The sequence below is a fragment of the Mesocricetus auratus genome, unplaced genomic scaffold (genome assembly GCF_017639785.1).
Source record: "Mesocricetus auratus isolate SY011 unplaced genomic scaffold, BCM_Maur_2.0 Super-Scaffold_100011, whole genome shotgun sequence".
Lineage (NCBI taxonomy): Eukaryota > Metazoa > Chordata > Mammalia > Rodentia > Cricetidae > Mesocricetus > Mesocricetus auratus.
Window position 1 is genome coordinate 51084511 of NW_024429195.1, and position 23472 is coordinate 51107982.

The window sequence follows — 23472 nt, forward strand, 5'->3', positions numbered from 1 at the left end:
TCCAACAATCTGGTGAAAGAATTTAACAATGCTTTGGCCTTCTCCTTCCACGGACACCTAAGTCTGATCCCTAAAAACTCAGATGACATTCTGATCCCATGGTCCAAAGCATACATTTAAAAACACTCCGATACTTTGAAAGACCAGCCACTACTTTCAAGTATTTTAAGCTCTTCAAGATGTTTCCACTCCTACTACCTCATTTAATTTTCAGAACAAACCCAAGAAGAAGATCATGGTCCATTTCTGAGTCCAGAAAAGGACAAAACCAGGTTCTTTCATTTAGCAGAATTTGTATCCATTCTACATATACACAGAGTTGAATCTTTACAAAACTGAATACCAGACATTTTCAGAGTCTCCATGAAGCAGACACCAGAAAGTGTAACAAACTGTGACTGGAAAAGGATTGAAAATCAAGGCATGCTCTGGCTGACTTGGCCTCACCAGGCTAACCGTAAATCAGCCATTCTAATTTTGCCACAGATGCTATATGTCAGGGTCATGGATTTGACTTTTCCTTTGTTTTATAAGACTTGATCCATTTCAAATAAAGGGACAGATGGAAACTAATAGTGTAGCCACTGCAGATAACCAAGAGGCGAGGCAACAAGGGAGGAGCTCTGTGAGCTCTCCATGGAGAAGCCTGGAGGCCAGCTATAGTCAGTCTGCATTTTATTACAACCCTGACTAAGACGCACTGGAATTCTGGGCTGGAGGAGTCTGAGCTGGCCATAGCAAGTACAACAATCATGTCCCACTGTTAGTTTCTCTTACAGTAACACAGAGGACAGCACTGTCTTCTGACCTCCAGCCTGGGCCAGCTCTTTTCTTCTTTCCACGCATTAAGAAACAAAGCAAGCCGGGCATTGGTGGCGCATGCCTTTAATCCCAGGACTCGGGAAGCAGAGACAGGTGGATCTCTGAGTTTGAGGCAAGCCTGGTCCACAGAGTGAGTTCCAGGACAGCCTCCAAAACAATACAGAGAAACCCTGTCTCAAAAAAAAAGAAACAAACGAACAAAACAAAAGTCCATCATTAGAGTAAGCAGCGTGGGAGCTATTAGATAAAGGTATTGATACAGCTACCTCGTTGGTGCCATTCTTTGTTTAGTATCCCAACCACTGTGAGATACCTCACCCAAATGTAATAATTATCTCCTATCCTCACGCTACATGTGAGCTATCTCAGCTATCTCAACTCATCTTATGCCATTCCATCCATCCATCCATCCATCCATCCATCCATCCATCCATCCATCCATCCATTCTCTCCTAGAGTATTGATCATTTGCTATATTTTAAACTGCTGACTATCAAGTCAAAAAGGCAAAGTCCTAGCTCTCAAGAAATTTTAGTCAAGTAAGAAATATCTTAAGAAATTGAAAACCATAACAATACAATCATTGGTGATTAGCAAATCAAAGGTTTAGTCTGGAGCAAACCAGAGATAGCAACTTGAAGAGTATTCACCCATGGTTTATATTATGTCCTGGTTAAAACATCCACCTTGCCTTGGGAAAGTCACTAAGTTCTTGCTGTGCCTTAACCTCTGAACTAAAAAAAATCAGAGACTTAAAAGCATGGTTTAAATTTTCATCATAACTTGTTCACTTCAAAATGCCACCATGTCTAAAAGCATGTGTACATTATTTAGCACCAAGAAAGACTATGCTGTCAATTAAATTATAATAAAATGCCTCCTTATTGCTAAGAGTGTAGAGATTTTGCACTTATTAAAGAACTCAGGGTACCTACGGAAGCAGGAGAAGCAAGTGAAATAAATTAGCTGTGACATTTTCCAAGAAGGCTTCTGCATTCACCTTCTGAGCCAGAGTCAGTCATCCACGTTGTCCTCACAATACTGTGTGGCATTGCCCAGGAAATGCTCAGTTTTTGTTTCTTGGGCTTCCCTTCAAGCTGATGAGATTCCCTGGAAGTTTTGCTTCTTATTGTTATGGTGAAATGCCCCCAGAAGCTTACATCTTCAGGGTTTTGTCTCCAGTTTGGGGTACTTTATTTTTTAAAATAAAAATGGATGGGGTCTTATTTTGTAGTCAGGGCTAGCCTGGAAGCTTTATAAGCCCAGGCTGGCCTTGAACTCATTGAGATGTGCCTGCCTCTGCCTTCCAAGCACTGGAACTGGCTGATTTTGATAATGTAATACATGGATACACTATACTTACATCATCTCCACCCCTTTCTTTCTCTACTTCAATTCTTTTCCTCCACTCCTTGGATTCATCTCCTCTCTCTGTCTCTCACACACACCAAATGCATGCACACATGCACAGGTATACACACAGGCACAGTGTTGCTCATATGGTACATATACTTTGGGCTAGCATCTGAAATTGGATAACCTATCATGGGTTTCATTTCTTTCAGGAGCCACTGGCTATCTGTAGTTTTTCAACCAGAGATGGGATTTTGAAAATTTTCACCATCCCCCTCGGCATGTCAACTGGTCCAGTCATCATGAAGATCTTGTTCAGGCAACCACATTATTGAGAACTCATGGATACAACATCTCTGTCATTTCTAGCAGCAGTCATTCTGGTCCTCTCAAACTTTCTGCCTCCTCTTCCTCAATATTCCTGGAGTCGTAAGCATGTAAGTTATGTTGTAGATCTGTTATCTGGAATTGGGCTTCCCCACGATCACTTATTCTTGGTGCTTTCAACCTATAGGCTGTGACCCCTTTGGGGGTTGAACAACCCTTTCACAGGAGTCATATACTAGATATACTGTATATGAGATATTTACATACCATTCATAACAGTAGAAAAATTATAGTTATGATGTAGCAATAAAAATAATTTTATGGTTGGAGGTCACCACAACATGAGGCACTGTATTAAAGGGTCACAGCATCAGGAAGGTTAAAAACCACTGTGCTAGGAGTTGCTGAGATGGCTCAATGGGTAAAAGGCAGCTCCCGAAGCCTTCTGGCCCAAGTGTAATTTACACTATCAAGAATTTGTCATCAATAGTATGAACTAAACCATCCACGGACAACACTAATGACATTACAAATGTTACAGGCTTAAAAACAAGTGTAAGATGCTTCTTGATTTCACAGATGTTAAACAGTATAGGACAGCAATTGGGCAGGTGATAGGATAGCTCAGATGCAGTATGTTTTCCCAAATTGCATTTTAAAGTGAAATTTTCAAAGTACTCAGGGAGGAGACCAAATAGGTATAGCCTCAAGTCTCTGGTCCCAACTGTATCTGTTCTTGCCTGTGTTCTCTGCTGTAAGATGCTGTGAATGTTTCTAATGTTATAACCTAGGTGTGTATCCTGGTCCCCTGGCAGGTACAGTCATTCCCAGCTCTGGCATTCCATAGTCGGTGATAATGCGCAAGGGAAGTCACTGACACTCTTCTGAGAATGTCTCTGGCACAGGCATCTTCCAAGGTCTTGGGGAAGATCCCAGTGGCATATTCATATCTGTAAGGTTTTGTCGAATTTGAAGATTGTATTTTTTTGTGTTTTCAATTTGTGTAGGTTTTAGATGCCACAAAATCTACATCTTCCTTTGGCACTAGTTCTCAGCCTTCCAGTGCTGTGACCCTTAAACACAGTTCCTCATGTGGTGGAGAACCCAATAAAATTATTTTAATTGCTACTTTATGCCTGTAATTTTGCTCCTATTATAAATAGTAAGATAAATATCTGATATGTAGTATATCTGATATATGATCCCTGTAAAAGGGTCTTTCAACTCCGGGGGTCACAACCCACAGGTTGAGAACCACTGCCTCAATTACTTCACATGTGTATAGCACTTAGCATGGCCTGTGAAGACATGCATTTGATTCCTATTAAAATCCAGGATACAAAAGGTGAAAATGCACAAAATTTTTCAAGGACGGATACTTTGCCTAAGGGCCCACATCAGGAAAATCGGTTAAGAACTTGCAAACATTGGCTGCAATTTAAAATTCAACCCTCTTTCCACAGTGACATTGTTTAACAAGGATTGACCCAACTGCTGATGTGATGCCTTATCAAAAGAAAGCTCCAGACTCTAGTTAAAAAAGTTCTAAGACTATTTTTCTTCTGCTTCTTAAACGCAGACATGAAACATTAAAACAAATTGCCTTTCCAGTGAGTCTGCTGAAAGTGACTTTCACACAATGGATAAAAGAATATTTTGTGATTTGAATTGAGTTAGCAACTTGTCAAATTCTTGTTTGGAAGTCCACACCAGTTCCAGAGCATAACGTTTTGTTTTAAAATTCTGGAAAAATACATCTGAAGAAAGGAGTTACTTTTTTACTGTTTTAATCTCTGTTCAATTCAGTGATCTAGGCATACACTGGGGTGTATTTTCTCTTATCTGAAATCTGGAAATATATTTCCTGAAAATACATTATTTCTGTCTTCATCTTTTTTTTATTTGTGCATTCCCCTCTAACGGTGGTCTGAATACACTGTCCAATCTTGTTTTCAAATATGAACTGAATGGAGCACAGTTTCCCTTTAAAAGCGCAATGCCTTTAAAAATCCATTAAAGGATATCTCAGCAAGCCCACAAGAGCATTACAATAATTGCTTCTCTTACCCAGGTGGGAAAGGACATATCTGTCAACCAAAGAAGTGCAAAAGCAATTAACACCTCTGTACTCTGCTGGGAAATTGCCTAAATTAAAGAAATAACAGGGTGGTATCACAGCTATTACATGTTTAATATTTAGTAATTATCATAGATGTAGAGACTGTCAGACACGCCCCCATGTGCCCTCCCCAGGCCACCAGAGCCTGGGTAAATATGGACAGGATACAGAGCACATTTTTTTACATATGTGTCACATGTGATTCTTGGGCTACATTTTTCAAAGACTTATTGCAGACTTGGGAATAGACTATACACTGATAAACTTAATATGTAAGCCCATGTAAGTTTTCAATAAATAACTTCTAATGAATAAGAAATACATATCTGGATTCTGTGTTGCCATCTACAGATGAACTTTCTTCCAGGGCTGGTGTGCCATGAAGAAAGTTTACAAGTATCAGGCCTTGTATACACAGAGTGGAGGTGCATGAATAAGCCAGAGAGAGAATAAGATGGGTGTGAACAATACATAACAGGGTCAGATGGGTGTGAACAATGTATAGCAGCAAGAGAATCAGAAGAGTATGAACACTGCATAGCAGCAAGAGAATCAGAAGGGTGTGAAAATATGTAACAGAGAAACAGATGGGTGTGAACACTGCATAACAGCAGCTGATCTAGAGAGTACAGAGGCTGCTTGTTTTCCAGAAGGTGGCATTGGTACTTTTGTGTGCAACATAGACACAAACCTGGTTAGGGATTTTGAGAGACAGAAATAGACGGAGCCTAGGCAGGTCTGTTTCCTTACAAGATAAACCTGCATGTCCCAGGAGAGAAAAAAATGTACTTCTATTTCTTGAGGTATGAAGGTAACTCTTGGTATTCTCAAAGAAAACCACACATAGTGTTCCAATTTCCTCCTTGGTAGAGGCTGGCTAGGAAAGGTTGCAACCATGGAGGAGACAACAGGAGAAGCACCATGGAAAGATGTGTCAAAAGCCTGGAGGAAGAAGGCTGTTCATTCACTTTGCTCAGCAGCAGAATAAAAGTCTCAGGTGACCTCCAGGATCTGCTGATTCACGACCACCTACGCTTGTGTTTCTTCCTGTGTGCCTGCAGTCACCTCCCATATCCTGTCTGAACAGCTCACACACTCCCACGTGATAAACTAAGTCAAACTAATTGAGACATCAGCTCCAACGGATAACTACCAATTATGAAGTATTTTATATAACTGACTTTATAAGAGGTCGCAGATACATTCTTCTGGCCCACCAGGGTCCCAGACTCCTTATGCCCAACTCTCTGATGCTGTCCCCACACTTGTGGTTTAAATCTGAAATGTCTCCCAGTGAGTTTGATGTAGGATGCTCAGCTCTCAGGCACTGATGCTGCTTAAAAGGAAGTGGAGCTTAGCACTGCTAGGTCACCAGGAGTGGGCTTGAGAAAGGACCACAATAACACTGAAAACCCTTTCCAACTATAGACCCTTAAGACATGCCTGGTGAGTGTTTTGGTTACAGTGATGCTAAAACTCTGCCTTGTGGAGATGGGTGTGGCCTGTGACTTGAATCTAACCAGGAGGACTGGCAAAGATTCCAGATGTATGTTATCGAATTTATGCACTGAGTTCAATGCCCAGCCTCCTGGTGACTTCCCTCCTTTGTGGCTTATAAAATAGTAGAGAGTGATGGGGGCTGAAGGTGACCTCCTGAAGGCAAGGAATTGAAGTTCTGAACCTAAGTCTGCTAACAGGAATAGATCCCTCCCTCATCAAACCTCAGATAACAAGCTTGCTTTGTAAGACTCTAGGGAGGGCAGATAAGCCACATTCAACATTCTAATATACAGAAAAAGAGAGATAATACGTGTGTATGGTTTTAAGCTGCTGGATTTGTGGTAATATTGTTAAGCAGATAGTAGATAATTAATATAGATGCTTCATGTGTATTAGCTTGTGTAATCCTCATTGTAGTCTCATTTTGCACAATGGGAATGCTGAAGCATGAAACTTAAGCAACCAGCTTATTTTCACAGAGCGGCAGGTAGCGGGGCTGCTGACATTGGAACAAACTAGGGTGGCTCCGGAGCCTGCTTCTAACTGATAAACAGCATGACCTTAAGTTGCTTTCAAATCAAATTTCCCCTAATGTATCCCAATAGCATGAGTCACACATCCAAAGAACTCACTAGCCATGTAAACTGAATGACAGAGTTGTGTGTAACCCGGTCACTAGGCTGAGAACATGAAATGCAGGGAAGAGCCACAGTGTTGTCTCTAAGTACTTTTTAGCAAAACAAAACACATCCATGGCTGCCCTGTACCAGGGGAGTAACAATGGTCACTGACCGCTTGCATATGAGTCCTACTAAGGCCTGCAAGAACACAGTATCCCTATGTTCTATGTCATGACATTAAGTATTTAAAAATATTGATGGCTTTTGGTTCAAGTGGTGTGTGGGGTTCGGTGTGGCATCAACTGCAGAAATACCTCCACACTTCCTCTGGTTTCTGCCCTGGAAGGCTGAGTGTGATATGCCCATCAGGATATAGTACCGCCAGGCAGTGCCAATTCATTGATACTGTGGCTGTAGTGATTCGCCCTATGTATGGATCTCTCTTGACAATCTGTGAGCTGAAAGTTTCCAACTCTGAGGTTCATTGAGACCGACACCCAGAGTCTTCAAATCAATGTTCCTGGGAGAGAATCGAGGACTTGGGTCTCAAGCTCATCATTCTTAACATCTGTTAAGTGTTCATCAAGAGTGTAGAGCAGTATGTGCACGAAATAATCAGGAAGACAATCTATTTCCAAGCTAGAGCCTGACTAAAGTAATTTCTGAGTCACTCCTCTGCTCAAAGATGAGAGAAGGCAATTGAGACCATACATGCATGTGCATGCACACACACATACTCTCTCACAGACATATACACACATACTTACACTTACACATACATACACACACACACACACTCTCACACACATACTTGGTACAAATCCACCTTTAATAGTCTGACTCCTATTTCTACCTCCCCACTTTGTGAGGGGTGATTCATAAAAGCAACTGGATCCTAATGCAGACAAAGCAAACCTGGACCACACCCAGTTGAAACTAGTGCTGTGAAAAACTCAAAGTATTTGAATGTCTGGTTTGGGGGAGAACTTTTCATAGAGGAACACTTCTTTGAATGGAAAGAACAATAACCTCCTTGAACTAGATATGGCTCAGAAGGCCAGCAGAAACAGTTGCAGAACATCATGAGACAGAATATATTAAACTGCTGTGGTAGATTAAATGAGAACAGCCCTCTTAGACTCACATATGAATGATTGGTCCCCAGTTGGTAGAACTGTTTGCAAAGGATTAGGAGGTGTGGCCATGTTGGAGGAGGTGTGTCACCAAGGGTGGGCTTTGAGGCTTTAAGAGTCCACACCATTCCCAGTTAACTCTGCCTTCTGCTTATGGATTGGATGTAAGCTCCCAGTAACTACTCCAGCAACATGTTGGCATGCTTGTGGCCGTGTTCTCCACCATGATGGTCATGGACTCACCCTTTGAAACTATGAGCCCTGATAAACTCTTCCATAAGTTGGCTTGGTCATGGTATCTTAGCACAGCCAAAGAAAAGTGGCAAAGACAACTACTAGGAAGTCAAAGATTTCTAACAAAACATCCGGGGAGCTCATATGAAGTAATGATTGTGGCAAAGAGGAAAAGTGGGAGTAAGGCTAACGGAACCACTGTATAACATGTGGGGATGACATGGGTGCTAACATCAGAAGAGTAAGTCTACTTCATCCCCTTTGGATTGGTGGAGGCAGGTTTTATGAGAGAGGGGGGTTATGCATTCTATACTCTGTGGTGATTCCCTAACATGGCCCAGGAAATCCACTCACTCAATCTTTGAAATGATATCTCTTCTTCTTGAAAGCTTTAGCATCCCTTCCTCTCACACCCTGCAAAGGCCTTCACTGCTCCTCTGTCACACATCATCCAGTCAGGACCTCTGCTATCCTCCAGCCTCCACTTTGTCTTTCTTCTCAGGGAACTCTGACTATGTTGGTACCGGGACTCTTCAAAGATGATTTGTTCCTGCAGCAACTTCCCACTGAAGAGGCAAACCTGATTAGCACACAAGCTTTCTATCTCTTTCCATGTTTATGTAGATCTGTATTGCTATTTGGCTCAGTATTTTACACCCTTCACAGTGGCATATGACTCTTTCTGGGACTCAGTGTACCACACATCCTTGACTTCCTACATACCTCTTTGCCTTCTGTTGAGTTGTCTCTTATTGCTGACCCCTGACAACTGTGACATCCCAGGCTCAGACTCTGGACCTTGTCTCAATCTACCTGAACTGCCCAAATGAGTTATGTTACTCCCAAAGGTGCAGATTCCTCCTCCACACTGAGAGACCCAGAGTATGAATTTCTAACCTCGATCTCCTCCTCTGGGTTTTCAGGGTTTATCCTGTGGTTCCTGCATGGGGCTCCATCTCTGCAAGTGGCATCAGTATCTACCCAGAGAGTAAGAGTGAAAACTAAGGAGTCACTCCAGAGTTCTTGTTCCTTGTCTATTTTCTTTTCTCCATTCACCATAAAAATCTGATCATCTTCACTACTATTCCACTAATCTAGGATGTCACCATCACATGCCTGTAATAATACAGCAGCCTTCTAATAGGCCTTCCTGCTTCCACTCTCGTTTCCCGTGAGCAGCTAGAGAAGTTAAAACGAGGAGCAAATCCCATCAGTGCTTCAGAAGCTCCAGGCCTGAAAGAACTTCCATCACACTTAGAATCACATCCACGGTCTCTTATCATGACCTGTAAACTCTACAGAAACCGTGTCAATTCTTTCCCAACCTCATCCCTCGCCACTCCCAGCTTTCTAGAAATGATGGACTTTGTTCCATTGCCACACCAGGCCAAGTTTGTTCTGACCTGAGAGCCTTTGTACTTGCTATTTGTTTTGCTAAGCACTCCCTCCTTCAGATCACTAGCTAATCCCTCCTTCATCTCAGACGCTGAATGTTACTGTCTACTGAGGGCATCTTTATGTTTCCTTTTAACCCTATGGCCACCATCTTGCTTTCCTTCCCTAACACTTTCTATTGCTATCAATTCTCTTCATCGTGCTTACCATAGCCTGACACCATGTTAGATATCTGTTGTGTATCTAAATCTATTGTCCCCAGTGGGCAACCATATATAAATTATAGGCTATATATAGTATACTATATATTATACAACACTATACTATATTTAATAGTATACTGTACTATATAATGCTACAAAATACTATAAAATACTATACTATATAGTATTAAATAGTATTGTTCCATGTATTTGTGATTTTCAGAGCTTCCAGCTCAAGGAAAATAATTAAAATTGGCTACATAGACATTTTTCTTTAAAAATTTTTCTCATGCAGTATACTTTGATCATGTGTTTCCTTCTCCAACTCCTCCCAGAACCTCCCCACATCCCTGCCCACCCAATTTCATGATTTCACAATTCCCCTTCTGCCTATGCTCTCTGCTTCCGGATTAGGTCAGACTGGGTCACTTCATGTTTTCATCCTCCATGCTTGGGGTTCACATTGTACCGTGTCCTCTTTCTCATTCAGTGTCTTCTTTTAATCTTTAAGAAGAAGTCCCATAGGCATCCCATGTCCACGTGAGTGACCTTTCCCCACCATAAATCAGCCACCCACTTATGTACCTATAAAGTGCTGAGTATTAGGATTCTCAAGGTCTCTTCTACTTGGAGGACTCTCAGTCCAAGTCAGAGTGTCCCAAAGTGATACAAAAACACTGGTGGATGGCAGGTGCTTTGGGGGTGGGATATATAAACCTTTGTTTTAAATTTTTATTTTTTACATTAATTTTTTTATTTTAATTTTAAATGGCTTGTTTTACATGTCAATCCCAGTTCCCTCTCCCTCCCCTCCTCCCGCACCCCCCACCACCCCCCCCAGCCTCCCACCCTATTGCCAATTCCTTCCATATAGGGGATATCTAGAGTCTGTCATTTCACTCAGGGTAGGGTCCAGGCATTCCCCTAAGAGTCCAGGCTGAGAGAGTCCAGCCCTCTTTTTGCTATGGACACACAATGTCTGTTTGTATTCGAGGGATAAACACTGATCCACTACTCAGGGCCCCATAGGTTACCCAGGCCTCCTCACTGACTCTCACATTCAGGGGGTCTGCATCAGTCCCATGCTGGCCCCCCCCAGCTGTCGATCTGGGGTCCCAGAGCTCTTCCCTGTTCGGATCAGCTGTCTCTGCTGGTTTTGCCAGCCCATTCTTTGCCAATTTGCTCATCACTCCTCTCTCTCTGTCACTGGGTTCCTTGGGTTCAGTTCAGTGTTTAACTGTGGGTGTTTGCCTCTGCTTCCATCAGTCACTGGATGAAGGCTCCAGGATGGTTATAGACATCAAGTTCATTATCAGGAATGGGGCATTCGAGGAGGTCTTTCCACTGTTGCTTATCTTGCCAATTGGTGTCATCCCTTTAGATCACTAGAGGTGCCTGATTTATCTTCTAACCTATGATTCCCTCTTCTTCCTACCCTAACCCCCCCCCACTCAACCTTCCTGTTCCCCCATGACCTACTCTCTCTTCCTCTTCTCCCCCTCTCTATTTCCCAGCTCCCCCCGCCTTGCCATGTTCCCCATCTGTTCAGAGGATCTTGCCTCATTTCTCTTCTCTTGGGTACCATGCATATCTTTTAGGTTCTTTCCTGTTTCCCAGACTCTCTGTCAGTGGAAGTGCAGACTGGCACTATCCTGATCCATATCTAAAATCCATAAATGAGTGAGTACATACCATGTTTGTCTTTTTGTGACTGGGTTACCTCACTCAGGATAGTTTCTTCCAGTGCTATCCATTTACCTGCAAATTTCCAGATTCCATTGTTTTTTTTTCTCCTAAATAGTACTCCATTGTGTAAATGTACCACATTTTCTCCATCCACTCTTCAGTTGAGGGGCATCTAGGTTGCTTCCAGGTTCTTGCTATTACAAGTAATGCTGCTATGAACATAGTGGAGCAGATGCCCTTGTTGTATGAATTTGCCTCTTTTGGATACATGCCTAAGAGTGGAATTGCTGGGTCTTGTGGTAGATTGATTCCCATTTTCCTGAGGAATCTCCATACTGATTTCCAAAGTGGCTGTACAAGTTGGCACTCCCACCAGCAGTGGAGGAGTGTTCCCCTCTCTCCACATCCTCTCCAGTGTAAATTGTCTTCAGTGTTTTTGATTTTAGCCATTCTGACAGGAGTAAGACGGTATCTCAAAGTTTTTTGATTTGCATTTCCCTGATGGCTAAGGATGCTGAGCACTTTCTTAAGTGTCTCTTGGCCATTTTCCCTCTGTCAGATGTGGGGTTAGTGAATATCTTCTCCCATTCTGTGGACTGCCTTTTTGTCTTGTTGACTGTGTCCTTTGCCTTACAGAAGCTTTTTAGTTTTTTTAGTTGTAAATTTGTTTATGTTATAAAAATAAAATTCTCCTATCAATCTCAGATACTGAAGTGTAAGAGATAACAAAACATAAGCTCAAATGTGTTTGAAAATTATAGGAATTACAATTATAAGCAGAACCTAGTCATATAACAAAACATGCCATGTGAGAGCCTGAAATCTAGGAGGCTGTTCTGCCACTTAAGGGTGATGGATCAAGGCGGAATATCCACTGGCCCCAGGACTCGAATCTGTAGTAAATGACATAAAGTGCTTCTTTGCTCTTCTCACATGCTGGTCAAGACACACAGCTTTCACCTCCTCTGATTTCCTAAAGTAACTTCATTTAAACCCTGAATTGGGGTCCCTCTAACTTGATGAAGGGGGAGATTGATTTTCCTTTGCTGCAAGAGATTTGGAGGGAAAAGAATTCCCTGTAGTTCTTAGATACACATCGCTGAGCTTTCTTGGACAGTTTTTCTCAGACACTGCGAGGCTACATGAGCTGTGGTCAAAGCCAGCCCCTGATCATACCTAGAGCATGGCATTGCCAGAGTACCATCATCCCCATAGCCCAGGAGTCTTTGGAAACATCAAGGCGAAATAGGAAGTCACTACAAATAATCTTCCTTTAAATTGCATGCAGGGGAAGAATTACTGGGAAATCACTTGCTGCATGTGTACCATTTTGTTGTCGTTCAGCCATGTCTATTTACTAGTAGGCACAGAAGACGTAAAAACACAAGAGGCTGACAATCGTAAATCGCTAACGAAGGTTGCAGCACTGAGCACACAAATCAAACTGCTCATTTCACTCAGTGCTACTTGAGAACTCAGTTTGTATCCCAGTCACACACAGCAAACCATATCAGCTCTCTGAGAGAAATCTCTAATGTTTACCGGCCATACTAAGTAACCATTCTATTCTGCACAGTTCTATTTATAAACACTGGATTTTCTTTTTTACAGGTGTTAGCCCTTTTCTATACTGTAACAATGAAACGAATCATCTTCATCTTGTCAACTTCATTCTAAAACAGTATTTAAATGGTTTCTTCAGGTGGAGGAGGGCTGCACAGATCTATTCTGCGCAAAAGAAACAAATGAGCCAAGGGAGAGAGCTCTGACCTTTAGAAGTCTTTGGTTTCTAGTAGATCTATATTTCATCCATTAGTTTGGGGAGGTGATTTCCTTAGAAATGACATATTTGGTGCACACTCAGGATCAGTGTGAATATTTGCCACAGAGTAAAGGAATCAGTGGGTTGTGACAATAGAGGCTGTGGAACACTTTAGTAGGTAGCGAACTGTCATGCTAAGTACTACGGGGGAGGAGGGTCGAGGATGAAAAATCTGTAAGGTAGACTTGGAAGTGGCATCGCTGTTAGTGCTCTTGACCATCATCTTGAAGCTTATTAAAAACTAAAGGAGACACTTGAGCTGACTTTGTAAACACTCGTGATGAAGGGCAGCACCTGCAGCACCAGTCCTTACATGGCATGTCACATTTGGAGGGGTCAGCAGACTTCCATATGCTATCTGGGGAGACTCATTCTTTCTTTGGAGAGTTTCATCAATAGAACTAAAGAGCCAAAGTAGAGCCAGCCTCTAAAATCTGAGCGAATGGCCTTTGCATGCCTGAACACCAGCACAGCTATAAAATCCTCATGTCAAAGTCACACTAGATATCTGCTGGAATAATGAAAACGTGGATCGATGAAGCATCAGATTGTCTGAACAACAACAGCAGGAAGATGATGAATAGAGACATAAAGACTTTCGAAATTTAAAATTGTCCTCTCTCCATAATTCAAGGTTGCCAGTTCTCCACGATGTCAAGGGCCTGACATTTTTCCCCCTAGATCTGTGACTTTTGAGTATATGTGAATCCTTCCTGGATGTATTCTAATAGCTCTACTAGGTACATCTTGGACCATGGGACAAATTTTCAACTCTCAGCCTCATATTTAAATGTCACTTATGAACAAATCAATATCTTTACTAATAGTACACAAGGGAAAGAAAAAAACTACCCTCCACAACTTTATGTGATGCAATCTGAATGTAGATTCAAGATAATTTTTCTGGGTGCACTGATGTTTTTGGAAAGATGATAGAGATGATATCTCGTAGCTTGCCACATTTGTCAGTAATATGGGGTTCCTTAGGAGGACCATTGTGGAAAGAGAGATGAGCCAAATCAATATGACATTAATTCTAATGCACGTGAGTCTAATGCAGTGTCTCATTTCTTCCTTTACACACAATAGACAGATTTGATTAAAATATTTTCTTGAGTAGGGAAAACAGGTTTTTATTGATTTCCACGACCCTTTAACGAGCCTAATTCCACTTCGCCACTCACCTGCCAACTTAAGGGGCCTCAGACCCAAAGCCTTTTCAAAAAGCTAGATAGATATGTGGTATCTGTTAACGCAGAATACTTTTGAATTTGGAACTCATTTAATCTTTGAAGTAGGATTAAAACTTCACTTCTTTATTTATTATCATTATTTATTAATAGAAGGTGACCCTTCAATTTATCTTTCATTGTCACAGGGCAAGTCATGCCATCATTTACTACCCTCGTTGAAAATTAACGAAGTCTTGTGAGAGTCTAAAGAAATATATTTGTTTATATATTTTATACCACAGTAGACATGATTAAAACGAGGAGCACCCAAATAATATCAATAATGCATTTTCTTTTATCCAAAGCAAATGTATTTTGCTCCTAAGAGATTTTCAATACATAGCTTTTTTTTTCTTTTTGAAGCGAAAGGTGGGAGATGAAAGAATTTAATGAAAGATACATATTTGACTTATGATTTTAAAGTAATTGCTATACTAATTTCTAGTTTATGTGGAGATACTGGGCTTTGAAGTAAATTAAAAGCAAATTATATTTCTGTACAAACATTCAAAGTTGCCCCTTTGTTACAGAGCATCTGCTAGGCCATGAAAATAGTGCAGCCACATTATAGAATCTTACCTAGATCTGCATTTGTCTAACAACTTTCAAAGCTTCAATTGTCACAATCTTACAGTGCCCTTACCTACCTCATTTCCTTCCATCCATCAAGAAATAGCTAGATTCAATCATCATTACTGGATGATCCAGCATACAGCTTTACAGGCAGACGTGGGACATGCCTGCTCTTTGAAAGTTTCTGCCCCCTTATGTTGTCTTACCCTACAGGAGCTGGTGAGGTTAAATGGCTCTGTGACAGCACCTGCCTTGGGAGGTCTCTGTCCACAAAGATCAGAAGCAATTTGATGAGCCAACACTGCCTTCCCACTGAGGCACTGTCCTCTAAATATACTTGCTCGGCTTGGAGGGAGGTAATAACACCTCAGGGGAAGTGAGACTGGAAGGCGAGCACAGGAGAGGGACAAAATTGCAAAATCCAATCTGGCTTAGTCCACAGACCACTTTGGGGTTTTCAATGGAAGCTGTGGCAAATTGTGAACATGTGTTTACCAGGCATCTGTCCTGTCTGTTTTCTGTCCTTGGTTGCCCGAGAGCAAAGATGGAGAAGTTGGTAGGAGAATTGTCAAGATTTCTTGATGCTGGTTTATACCTCTAAGGGATTTCTTGCTAAGGTTCTGGGGCTGTGACCTTCATTTTATCCAAACAGTGGTTTACAAGGACTGTAAAGTGAGAGAGTAGAACACGTTCAGGGTTCCAAGGATGCTTAGTTAGTTGGGAAGGAGTTTAGGAGAAGCTTGTTTTCTATGTAAGCTAGCAGAGCAAAGGGCCATTAACCATTTAGATTCTCAGCCCTCTGGATACTGTATCTTTTTTTTCTCTTGGATTGTTTTAAAAATAGACATTTTTGAAGACTCATTCCTTCTGGCCCCCAATCTATGAAGAATGAGCAAAAAGCATGCTAATAACCCATGAAGTCTACAAAAATTCCTAATTCCAGTGACTTTAAATCATATACATCTGTAAGAACAAAACTTTTGTGATGAGGAATAACTTGCATGATGTGAAAGAACAGTTATGACTTATCAATCTAACCCCAGGTGTAACGTGAAACCACGACTCAGTGACTTTAAGAAAATGTCTGTCCCCTCAAGTGAGTTACAATTTAGTATGTGACATCATAAAATCCTTGGAAGGAAATCCTAAATTATAGCCTATGGTGTTTTGTCACTGTGACCACATGCCTGAGATAGCACCATGAGAGAAAAGGGCTATATTTTGACTTCTTGCTTCAGAGGTCTTGGTCTGTGGTCAGTTGGTTCCATTTGTTTTAAGCCCATGGTAAGTAATCCAGGCACAGAAAATTAAATATCTCACATTCTTACCAAACTTGGAGCTATAGTGTCCTTCTCTGGTGGGCAAGGGCAGTGGGAAGTCTCTTATCTCTTTCAGCAGAGAAATATGAGGCACCAGCAAAGGTACAGAAGTTGAGGAAGGTGATGACATGGAGCTGACATTATTGACCTTCAGATACAGGGTACTTACTTACAGCCGAGAACACAGTTTAGAAATGGCTCCTATAGTTCTTCTAAATGTGACTGGCATTAAGATTGATGTTTCACAGAATGGAATAGAAATCTTGGCACTAGGCGAGGCCAGCCAATTCCAGAATTTAAATTACTTTGGAATCTTCAAAGCCACGAAATAAGGAAATACAACGGATGCATGTCTCTTTATAAGCTATGGATTTTCCTAATAACCTTAAGGCATCAAACAAGACTTAAACACAATCGCGGGCAACCCATTAAAAATCAAGCAAGAACCACAAGCCAAGTTTTCCACAGACTAGACTCATCTTGTTCGTATTCAAATAAAACATTTCCCTTTTATTAAGAGATTGGCCAACCTACTCAACTTAACTAGAAAACACCGCTCTGCAACTCCCTAATTACCAAAATCATTCTCATCTGAAGTCTTATAGTTTAGTTTTAGCCATGCTTAATGAAATATATAAACATGTTTTAAATGGATCTTTAAATCCCATTAATGCTTTTAACCCAGCTCTTATGCATAGGTGCTCTCATAAATGGTCTTCTAATTATCAAGTTGAGATCATATTTTGCATTTCCTTCCCTTTTCGATTTGACAGTGTACATGCTTTATGCCATTCTCTAAGTCAAAGCTTCAAAATGCTGGTTTTGGGGTACAGACATTTCAATATGTTTCTCACAAATGTTTTGGGTGAAAAATGTCACTCATTGTAACACAAGGACCCGAACCATCTTCCCAAGGACACAAAGCCCCTGAGTTTTACAAGAGTCATCCAACAGAAGCAAAACTAGGTTGGAAGGGATGAGAAGAATGGAGTAGAGTTTTGGTTCACACATACCATCAGCATACAGTTCTGTTCTGCCAGGCACTTCAGTAAAGAAATGGATGCTGTCATGAAAGCCACCCAGTTGAAACCAGAGTTAAAGACTAGTAAAAGGCAGAGTTGATACCAATTTGAGACATTTCACAAAGGGTTTTGCCGTGGCAGGCTGCAAGATGAATTCTCATAGGTCAGAGAGGTTTCCTGACCTGGTTTCTATTCATTGTTTGTACAAGTCATGTAGAATGCAGTCCATGCTCTAGGAATACCATGGGTACCAGGTTGGAACCATTTGGGACCACCAAATAACAGGGTTTAAAAGTAAAACAGCTGAAATATCCAACAGTCTGGTCTAACCTGGGATGCTCTGTCTCCTCACAGCCAATGCTCCATCAGGCGGCTTTGTCTGGCTGGCAGATTTAGTGTAGGGACTCTCATCTGCAACGGTACAATGAAGGGTTTGGTTAATTTCCATCTATTGTCCAGCGAAGTGAAGACCTGTAATGGATCACAATCCTTCCAGAGAGAGGTAGTGAGGGGCAGGAAGAAGAATGGGTGACCTAACCCTACATTTGGATGAGCTTTAGGATGAGCGGATGTTCTGACCACCAGTGTCTTCTTGAAAAAGAGGGACACAATTCTCAGGTACCTCTCCTAGGGTAAGGATGGAAAGCTAAAATGTACATGGAAACATTTTTTAAATGAAAAGAAGTGTGCTCGTAGGCACGTCAATCTTTTGCCTGTTGCCTATACCCACTAATACACAGTGGGTAGATATAACAGGAAGATGAAGACTGAACAAAATGGCTCAGTGGACACTAAGAATAATCAGGTGGAAGAACAAAGGAAAGGAGAAGAAACGCAGAATTCCAGATAAGCGGATGAAAGAGTGTTAGTACCGCAAGAGAATGAAGACAGCAGTTAGTAGGTTCTTCTTGGGAACACTAGCCAGCATTCAGGCATTCAGGGTAAAGCAGAGGGGTGGGGGTTATTCCAGACATAAGATTAGAGAGGCTGAGAAATAGGGAAGGATGATGGCTTGGCAAAAGAAGACACGTATTGCAAAGAGCTGTAAGTTCTTTTTAAGAATGAGTTAAAAACAACCCGCAGAGCAATACAGAGAGCAACTGAGAAGACAGAGAGTCCAAAGCGTCATACATGTGTAAGCAATAGGAGAGAGGCGAGTGATGGAAACACGAGGTGTCAAGATCATGGAGGAGATGGGTCCACCTAATTATAAGTAGAGTGATTTGTTTAGGATTTCTTCTGAGTTGGGAACATGAGTAGTGACATGGGAAGGCTCGTGCTAGTGTTAGAATAGTAAGGGCAATGCTTCCAAGTCTGGGTTGAAGCATCTACATTAATAGTAAAGGAGATGGCAGGCGAAAAACCTTAAGTATTTCAAGAACAGGATTGATGTGGCTTGAGAAAAAAATCATGTAAAATGATTACCCAGTACATTCAGTCAAGCTGGGTGACACAATGACACATCATCCCACACTGGAACATGTTTGTTATTGCTATCATTGTTTTAACCGGAAATCATTAAAGGATTAAGAGGAATCATATTGCACATGGCAAACAATTAAATATAACAAGCATTTAATCGAGTAGCAAGGTTTAGCTCCCAAGGGCTGTGCCCATTCATTCTGGAAACTTGACAGTGTGTGTTTCTACAGCAAAGCGCTCATTTCTTCTCTAGGATGTGATTTTCCTGGAAACGATTCACCATGTCTTCATAAAAACAAGCAATGTCTTTATAAGCAATGACAAAAGGAAAGATTAACACTTGCTGTAACGGCAATTAACTTGAAAAACAGCGGGCATGTTGTTTCATGTTCATATGCCATTTATCACACGATTCTGTTCATTTTTTCCAACCATAATAAAGCTATTGGCTGTAGGGTACCGAAACAATCAACATCATTTATACTTCTTCTTAAGCAGCATTTTAGGTCTTGGACTCTTGTCATTGCAAACACCATGTTGAGGACAATTAAAATATCAGAAAACCAATCTAAATATTCCATCATGAAAGTTGCCGCCTGTCCCACTACCCATTCCCACCTGAAGAGTTTCCCACATTGTTAATTTAATAAGCAGACATTCAATTCATGCAACTGTCATCCAAACAGGCTGGTTCCGTGCAAAAATCTGAGATTTACAAGACTTTCGAAACTGTGTTTCCTTTCCTTAGCCACAGCTGGGCAAGTGTTCATTTATAAAAACAGAGCACTGAGCCAAGTGATGTCCATTATATAGCCAGGTTCAGGAACTGCAACTTAGGTTTCTCCAGTTTCCAATTTGTCAGTAAGGCCCTGGGTTGAATGCAGTGTTGGAGTTCCTTAAAGGGCAACAGAGGTTTTCTCAGGGGACTCGTGGGTTACCTTCTCTTCATTCTCTATTTTAAGGAGAAAAAAGAAATTCACCTAGCTTGCATTATTGAAGTGACCAATCCTGTTAAATTGTTTTCTCATTTATATTTGAAAGCAATTTCCTTGATTTAGGGCTGAGATACTCTGGTAAAAAGGTTGAAACTGAATTATAGATGGCCACCTGACCAGCATCTGTATCACCACTCCCTACTCAAACCCTTCCTCCCAAAACCAAACACGCCCTTCCCAGGCACACAGGAAAGGAAAGGCTTATCCAGAAGCAAAAGCTGTATTGGCCGAATAATCGTATGCGGGAAGTAGAGTTTTAGCTAAGAGTACCTTGCTAAAGGCGCCAGAGTGATGGCTGCAATGCCTGATGGGAGTGAGGCTACACTTGTCATGAGCACCTTGGAGGGCTGAGTAGCAGAGATGCCTGGTACAACTTAATGCAGTTACCAGGAGACTTGGCTCTTCACTTTAAATATATGAGAGGCACTCCAGACCCTCAGCTACCCAACACAGGGTGGACCTCTGCTGTCTCGAGGTGATTTAGTAAAACTCAGCTCTTGACTCAAACTTTGTCTGCAAATGGAAAGTGAGAAAAGGCACAGACCATCAGCAGTCGACACTCCACCTTAAGACGCCTAAGAGCAAGAAAGATGGAGCACATTTTGTTTTGATCTATTTTACTTAAAAATACTATATTATTTTATGTGTATGGTTGTTTTGCTTTCACGTATATTTGTGCACCGTGTGTGCTTGCCTAGTGCCCTGTGGAGGGCTGAAGAGGCCATCGGATCCCCCAGGATTGGAGTTAAAGATGGCTGTGAACTGCCATGTGAGTGCTGGGAACTGAATTTGAGTTTTCTGGAAGAGAAACAGCATCCTTAGCTGCTGATTCAGCTCTCCAGCTCCCTATTTTACTTTTAATTGTGTGTGTGCATGTGTGTGTGTGTGTGTGTGTGTGTGTGTGTGTGTGTGTGTGTGTGTGTGTGTGTGTGCATGTCTGTGTACTGCAACCAGAAGAGGTTTTGAAACCCTAGAGTGGGAATTACAGACAGATATGAACCACCTTATGTGGGTGCTGGAAACTGACTCCCAGGTTCTCTACAAATCTGTGTTCTCTCTTAACTGCTGAGCCAGCTCTCCAGTCGGTGGATTTTAAATCCCTTACTTAAAATCATGAGAACCAATGGAGGTTTCTATTATGGTTCCTCCCACGTGTCTTTTAAGCTGATTTGTATATTTATCCATGAAATTTCATACTTACATGACACTGTAAACAGCTTTTAAAATTTTATGTTTAATACTGAAGCCAGGAGAGATTTCTAGAAGGAGACATCCTTAAAGTGAGCCCACACTTAAAGAAAAATCCTATTAACTCTTGGATAGACAAAATTTTACAGGCCAACAATAAGCCCACAGACTGTTTTATCAGGCAAGGATGTGATGTGTCATCTTGGCATAGGAAACCAACAGACATTGCGTGATGCGGGTAGCTCCCAGGGAAAGCCAGTAAAGAGCAAGAGGAATATGTGTTCCTCACTGCTGACACATTGCTCCAGCCCCTCGGCATTACCTTTGGATCCTAAAAATCTAAAAGGAATGCCAATACAATTACTTGCCTCCCAGTATGGCCCTAACAGAGCTTTTGGATTTCTTTAAGATACATATTAATACTTTCACCTTGTTTCATGAGGGAGGCAACCACTTTTGTACACAGAAAAGAATTAAACATAGATCAAATAATGAAATATCTGAATACATAACATAACATTTCTAGAACAGTACAGCATATAGAATGGGCATTCAGCAATATTTTGCTGATAGACTATGGTATTATAAAGAAGTATATAAGCATATCCCCACACACCTCTGTTTTTCTTTCTCTTACTTTATGCTTTTTTGGGGGAGGGAGATATATGTTTATAAACTATCCCTGTTAAAGTCTTATCACGACCCAACAACTATTAAGAACTGACAACCTAATGTGACAGTCTAAACTATTCTTTCATTTTGTGCTTAGTACCATGGCATGTTGGAAATATGTAACTATTTATAAAATTGGCATTAAATATGTATTTTTCTTTCACATTTATTCAGATTTCTTGGAATGATTTGCCAAACAATATTTATTTGTTAATTTACTTATTTATTGAAACAAGGTCTCTTGTAGCCCACATTACTTTTGAATTTTCTAGGCCATTAAGATGGCTTTGAACTCTTGATCTTTCTGCTTCACCACCTAAGTACTGGGGTTACAGATGTGCAACACCACACCCAGAAAACACATTTTTAAAGCCATTCCTTTGAATAATAGTTGTGACTTTCAAGTCACACTCAACCTTGTCACTGACAGTAGATCCCATTAACAAGAGACCCTCTCAAAAGTCACCTTGGAGGCCAAACATACATTCAGCTGGCGAGCCACAGCCACTTTAACAAATGCTGAAAGTGACAATAAATGTTGTCTCAGTGTTGAAACAGCCAGCCTTCTCCAATGGCATCTCTGTAGCTATATAACCACTGTCACACATGAAGGCCTGCCACTGTCATAGGGATTTGAATATTGGTAACAACCAAGAACAACAAGGGTCCTTGGAATCATTCTGGGGGGCTGGGGGATATGCCTCTGTTGATACAGAGAATAAACATAATGACAGAAGTTCAGAAGGGGCTTAGCTAAGTATATACTTAGAAGAAGAACAAAGCAGGGTAAGGAGACCACTTGCTACCCTATGTATCAGTTAAGGTTACTGTTGTTTTGATGAAACACCATGACAAAAGGGCTTATCTGACTTATGTTTCTATGTCACTGCTATCAATGAAAGAAGTCAGTGCAGGAACTCAAACAGGGCAGGGACCTGGAGGCAGGAGCTGATGCAGAGGCTATGGAGGGCTGCTGCTTACTGGCTTGCTCCTCCTGGCTTGCTCAGCCTGCTTTCTTATAGAACCCAGGACCACACCAGTCCAGGAGTGGTACCACCCACAATGTACTGGGTCCTCTCCCACTGATTACTAATTTAATTTGCCTTTGGCTGAGACTAATCAGCCCATGCTAAACAACTCCTAGCAACTAATTATGCACAATTGAGGCACCTGCTAAGCCTCAATTCTTGAGTAGGATGGGAGAAAGATACTTGGTTCACTTAAACATTATGACTATTTCCCAGCAGTAGGAGACAGGCATCTCATGTGACAAGGCTTACATGTGCCATTACAGATGTAGAAGAAAACACTGCTTTCCACAGAGGAACACAATGAAACCCACTGTGAAGGAATAATCTGTCCCTTGAATCCAATTAATGCTTGCGAATTTTAGTGCCTACTATGTGCGAACTAAGTATGGAAGAGAATAGAAGATAATGGAAGTATAAGAAGAATGGTATTTGCAGAGTTCTTTTTACTTTATAGGTAACAGTCACAGAGTGGAACAAGGTGCTTGATTCTCCTTGGGGGAACTAAGTCCGTGCTTAAGGGAACTGGTAGAGATGGGGCATGGGAAGAGGGGGGAAAATATCAAGCTTTTGCCTACATGTAATATTTTCTGAGTTCTGGTTCTGTAGATCTCATTACTACTCCAATGAACACATTGTGGTTTTTTCTGTCTCTCATGCCTTCATCTTCCAAATCAGCATACTGCAACGGTGGTTTGATGAGATATTCGAAACAGTAAGCAAGATTTCCTGGAAGATAACTTTGAAAAGGCCTTGTTGATGGAACTGACTTAGGTCTTTCTCTTCTCATTAAGGTAATGTGTATGA

The 23472-nt window shown here is 41.3% G+C and overlaps 1 protein-coding gene across 8 annotated transcripts in view; it reads right to left on the reverse strand.

The window, feature by feature from the left end:
- The window catches only part of Grip1 (glutamate receptor interacting protein 1), a 586206-nt gene that overhangs the window by 148461 nt on the left and 414273 nt on the right, over positions 1–23472 (reverse strand). For 7 of the 8 annotated variants that reach the window (XM_040754819.1, XM_040754813.1, XM_040754812.1 and 4 more), the window contains one exon: positions 17691–17771. The exons of the other annotated variant lie outside the window; for it this stretch is intronic. In XM_040754819.1, coding sequence (XP_040610753.1) covers positions 17691–17771 — 81 coding nt within the window. The remainder of the gene's footprint in view (positions 1–17690; positions 17772–23472) is intronic. 8 annotated transcript variants of the gene reach the window in all.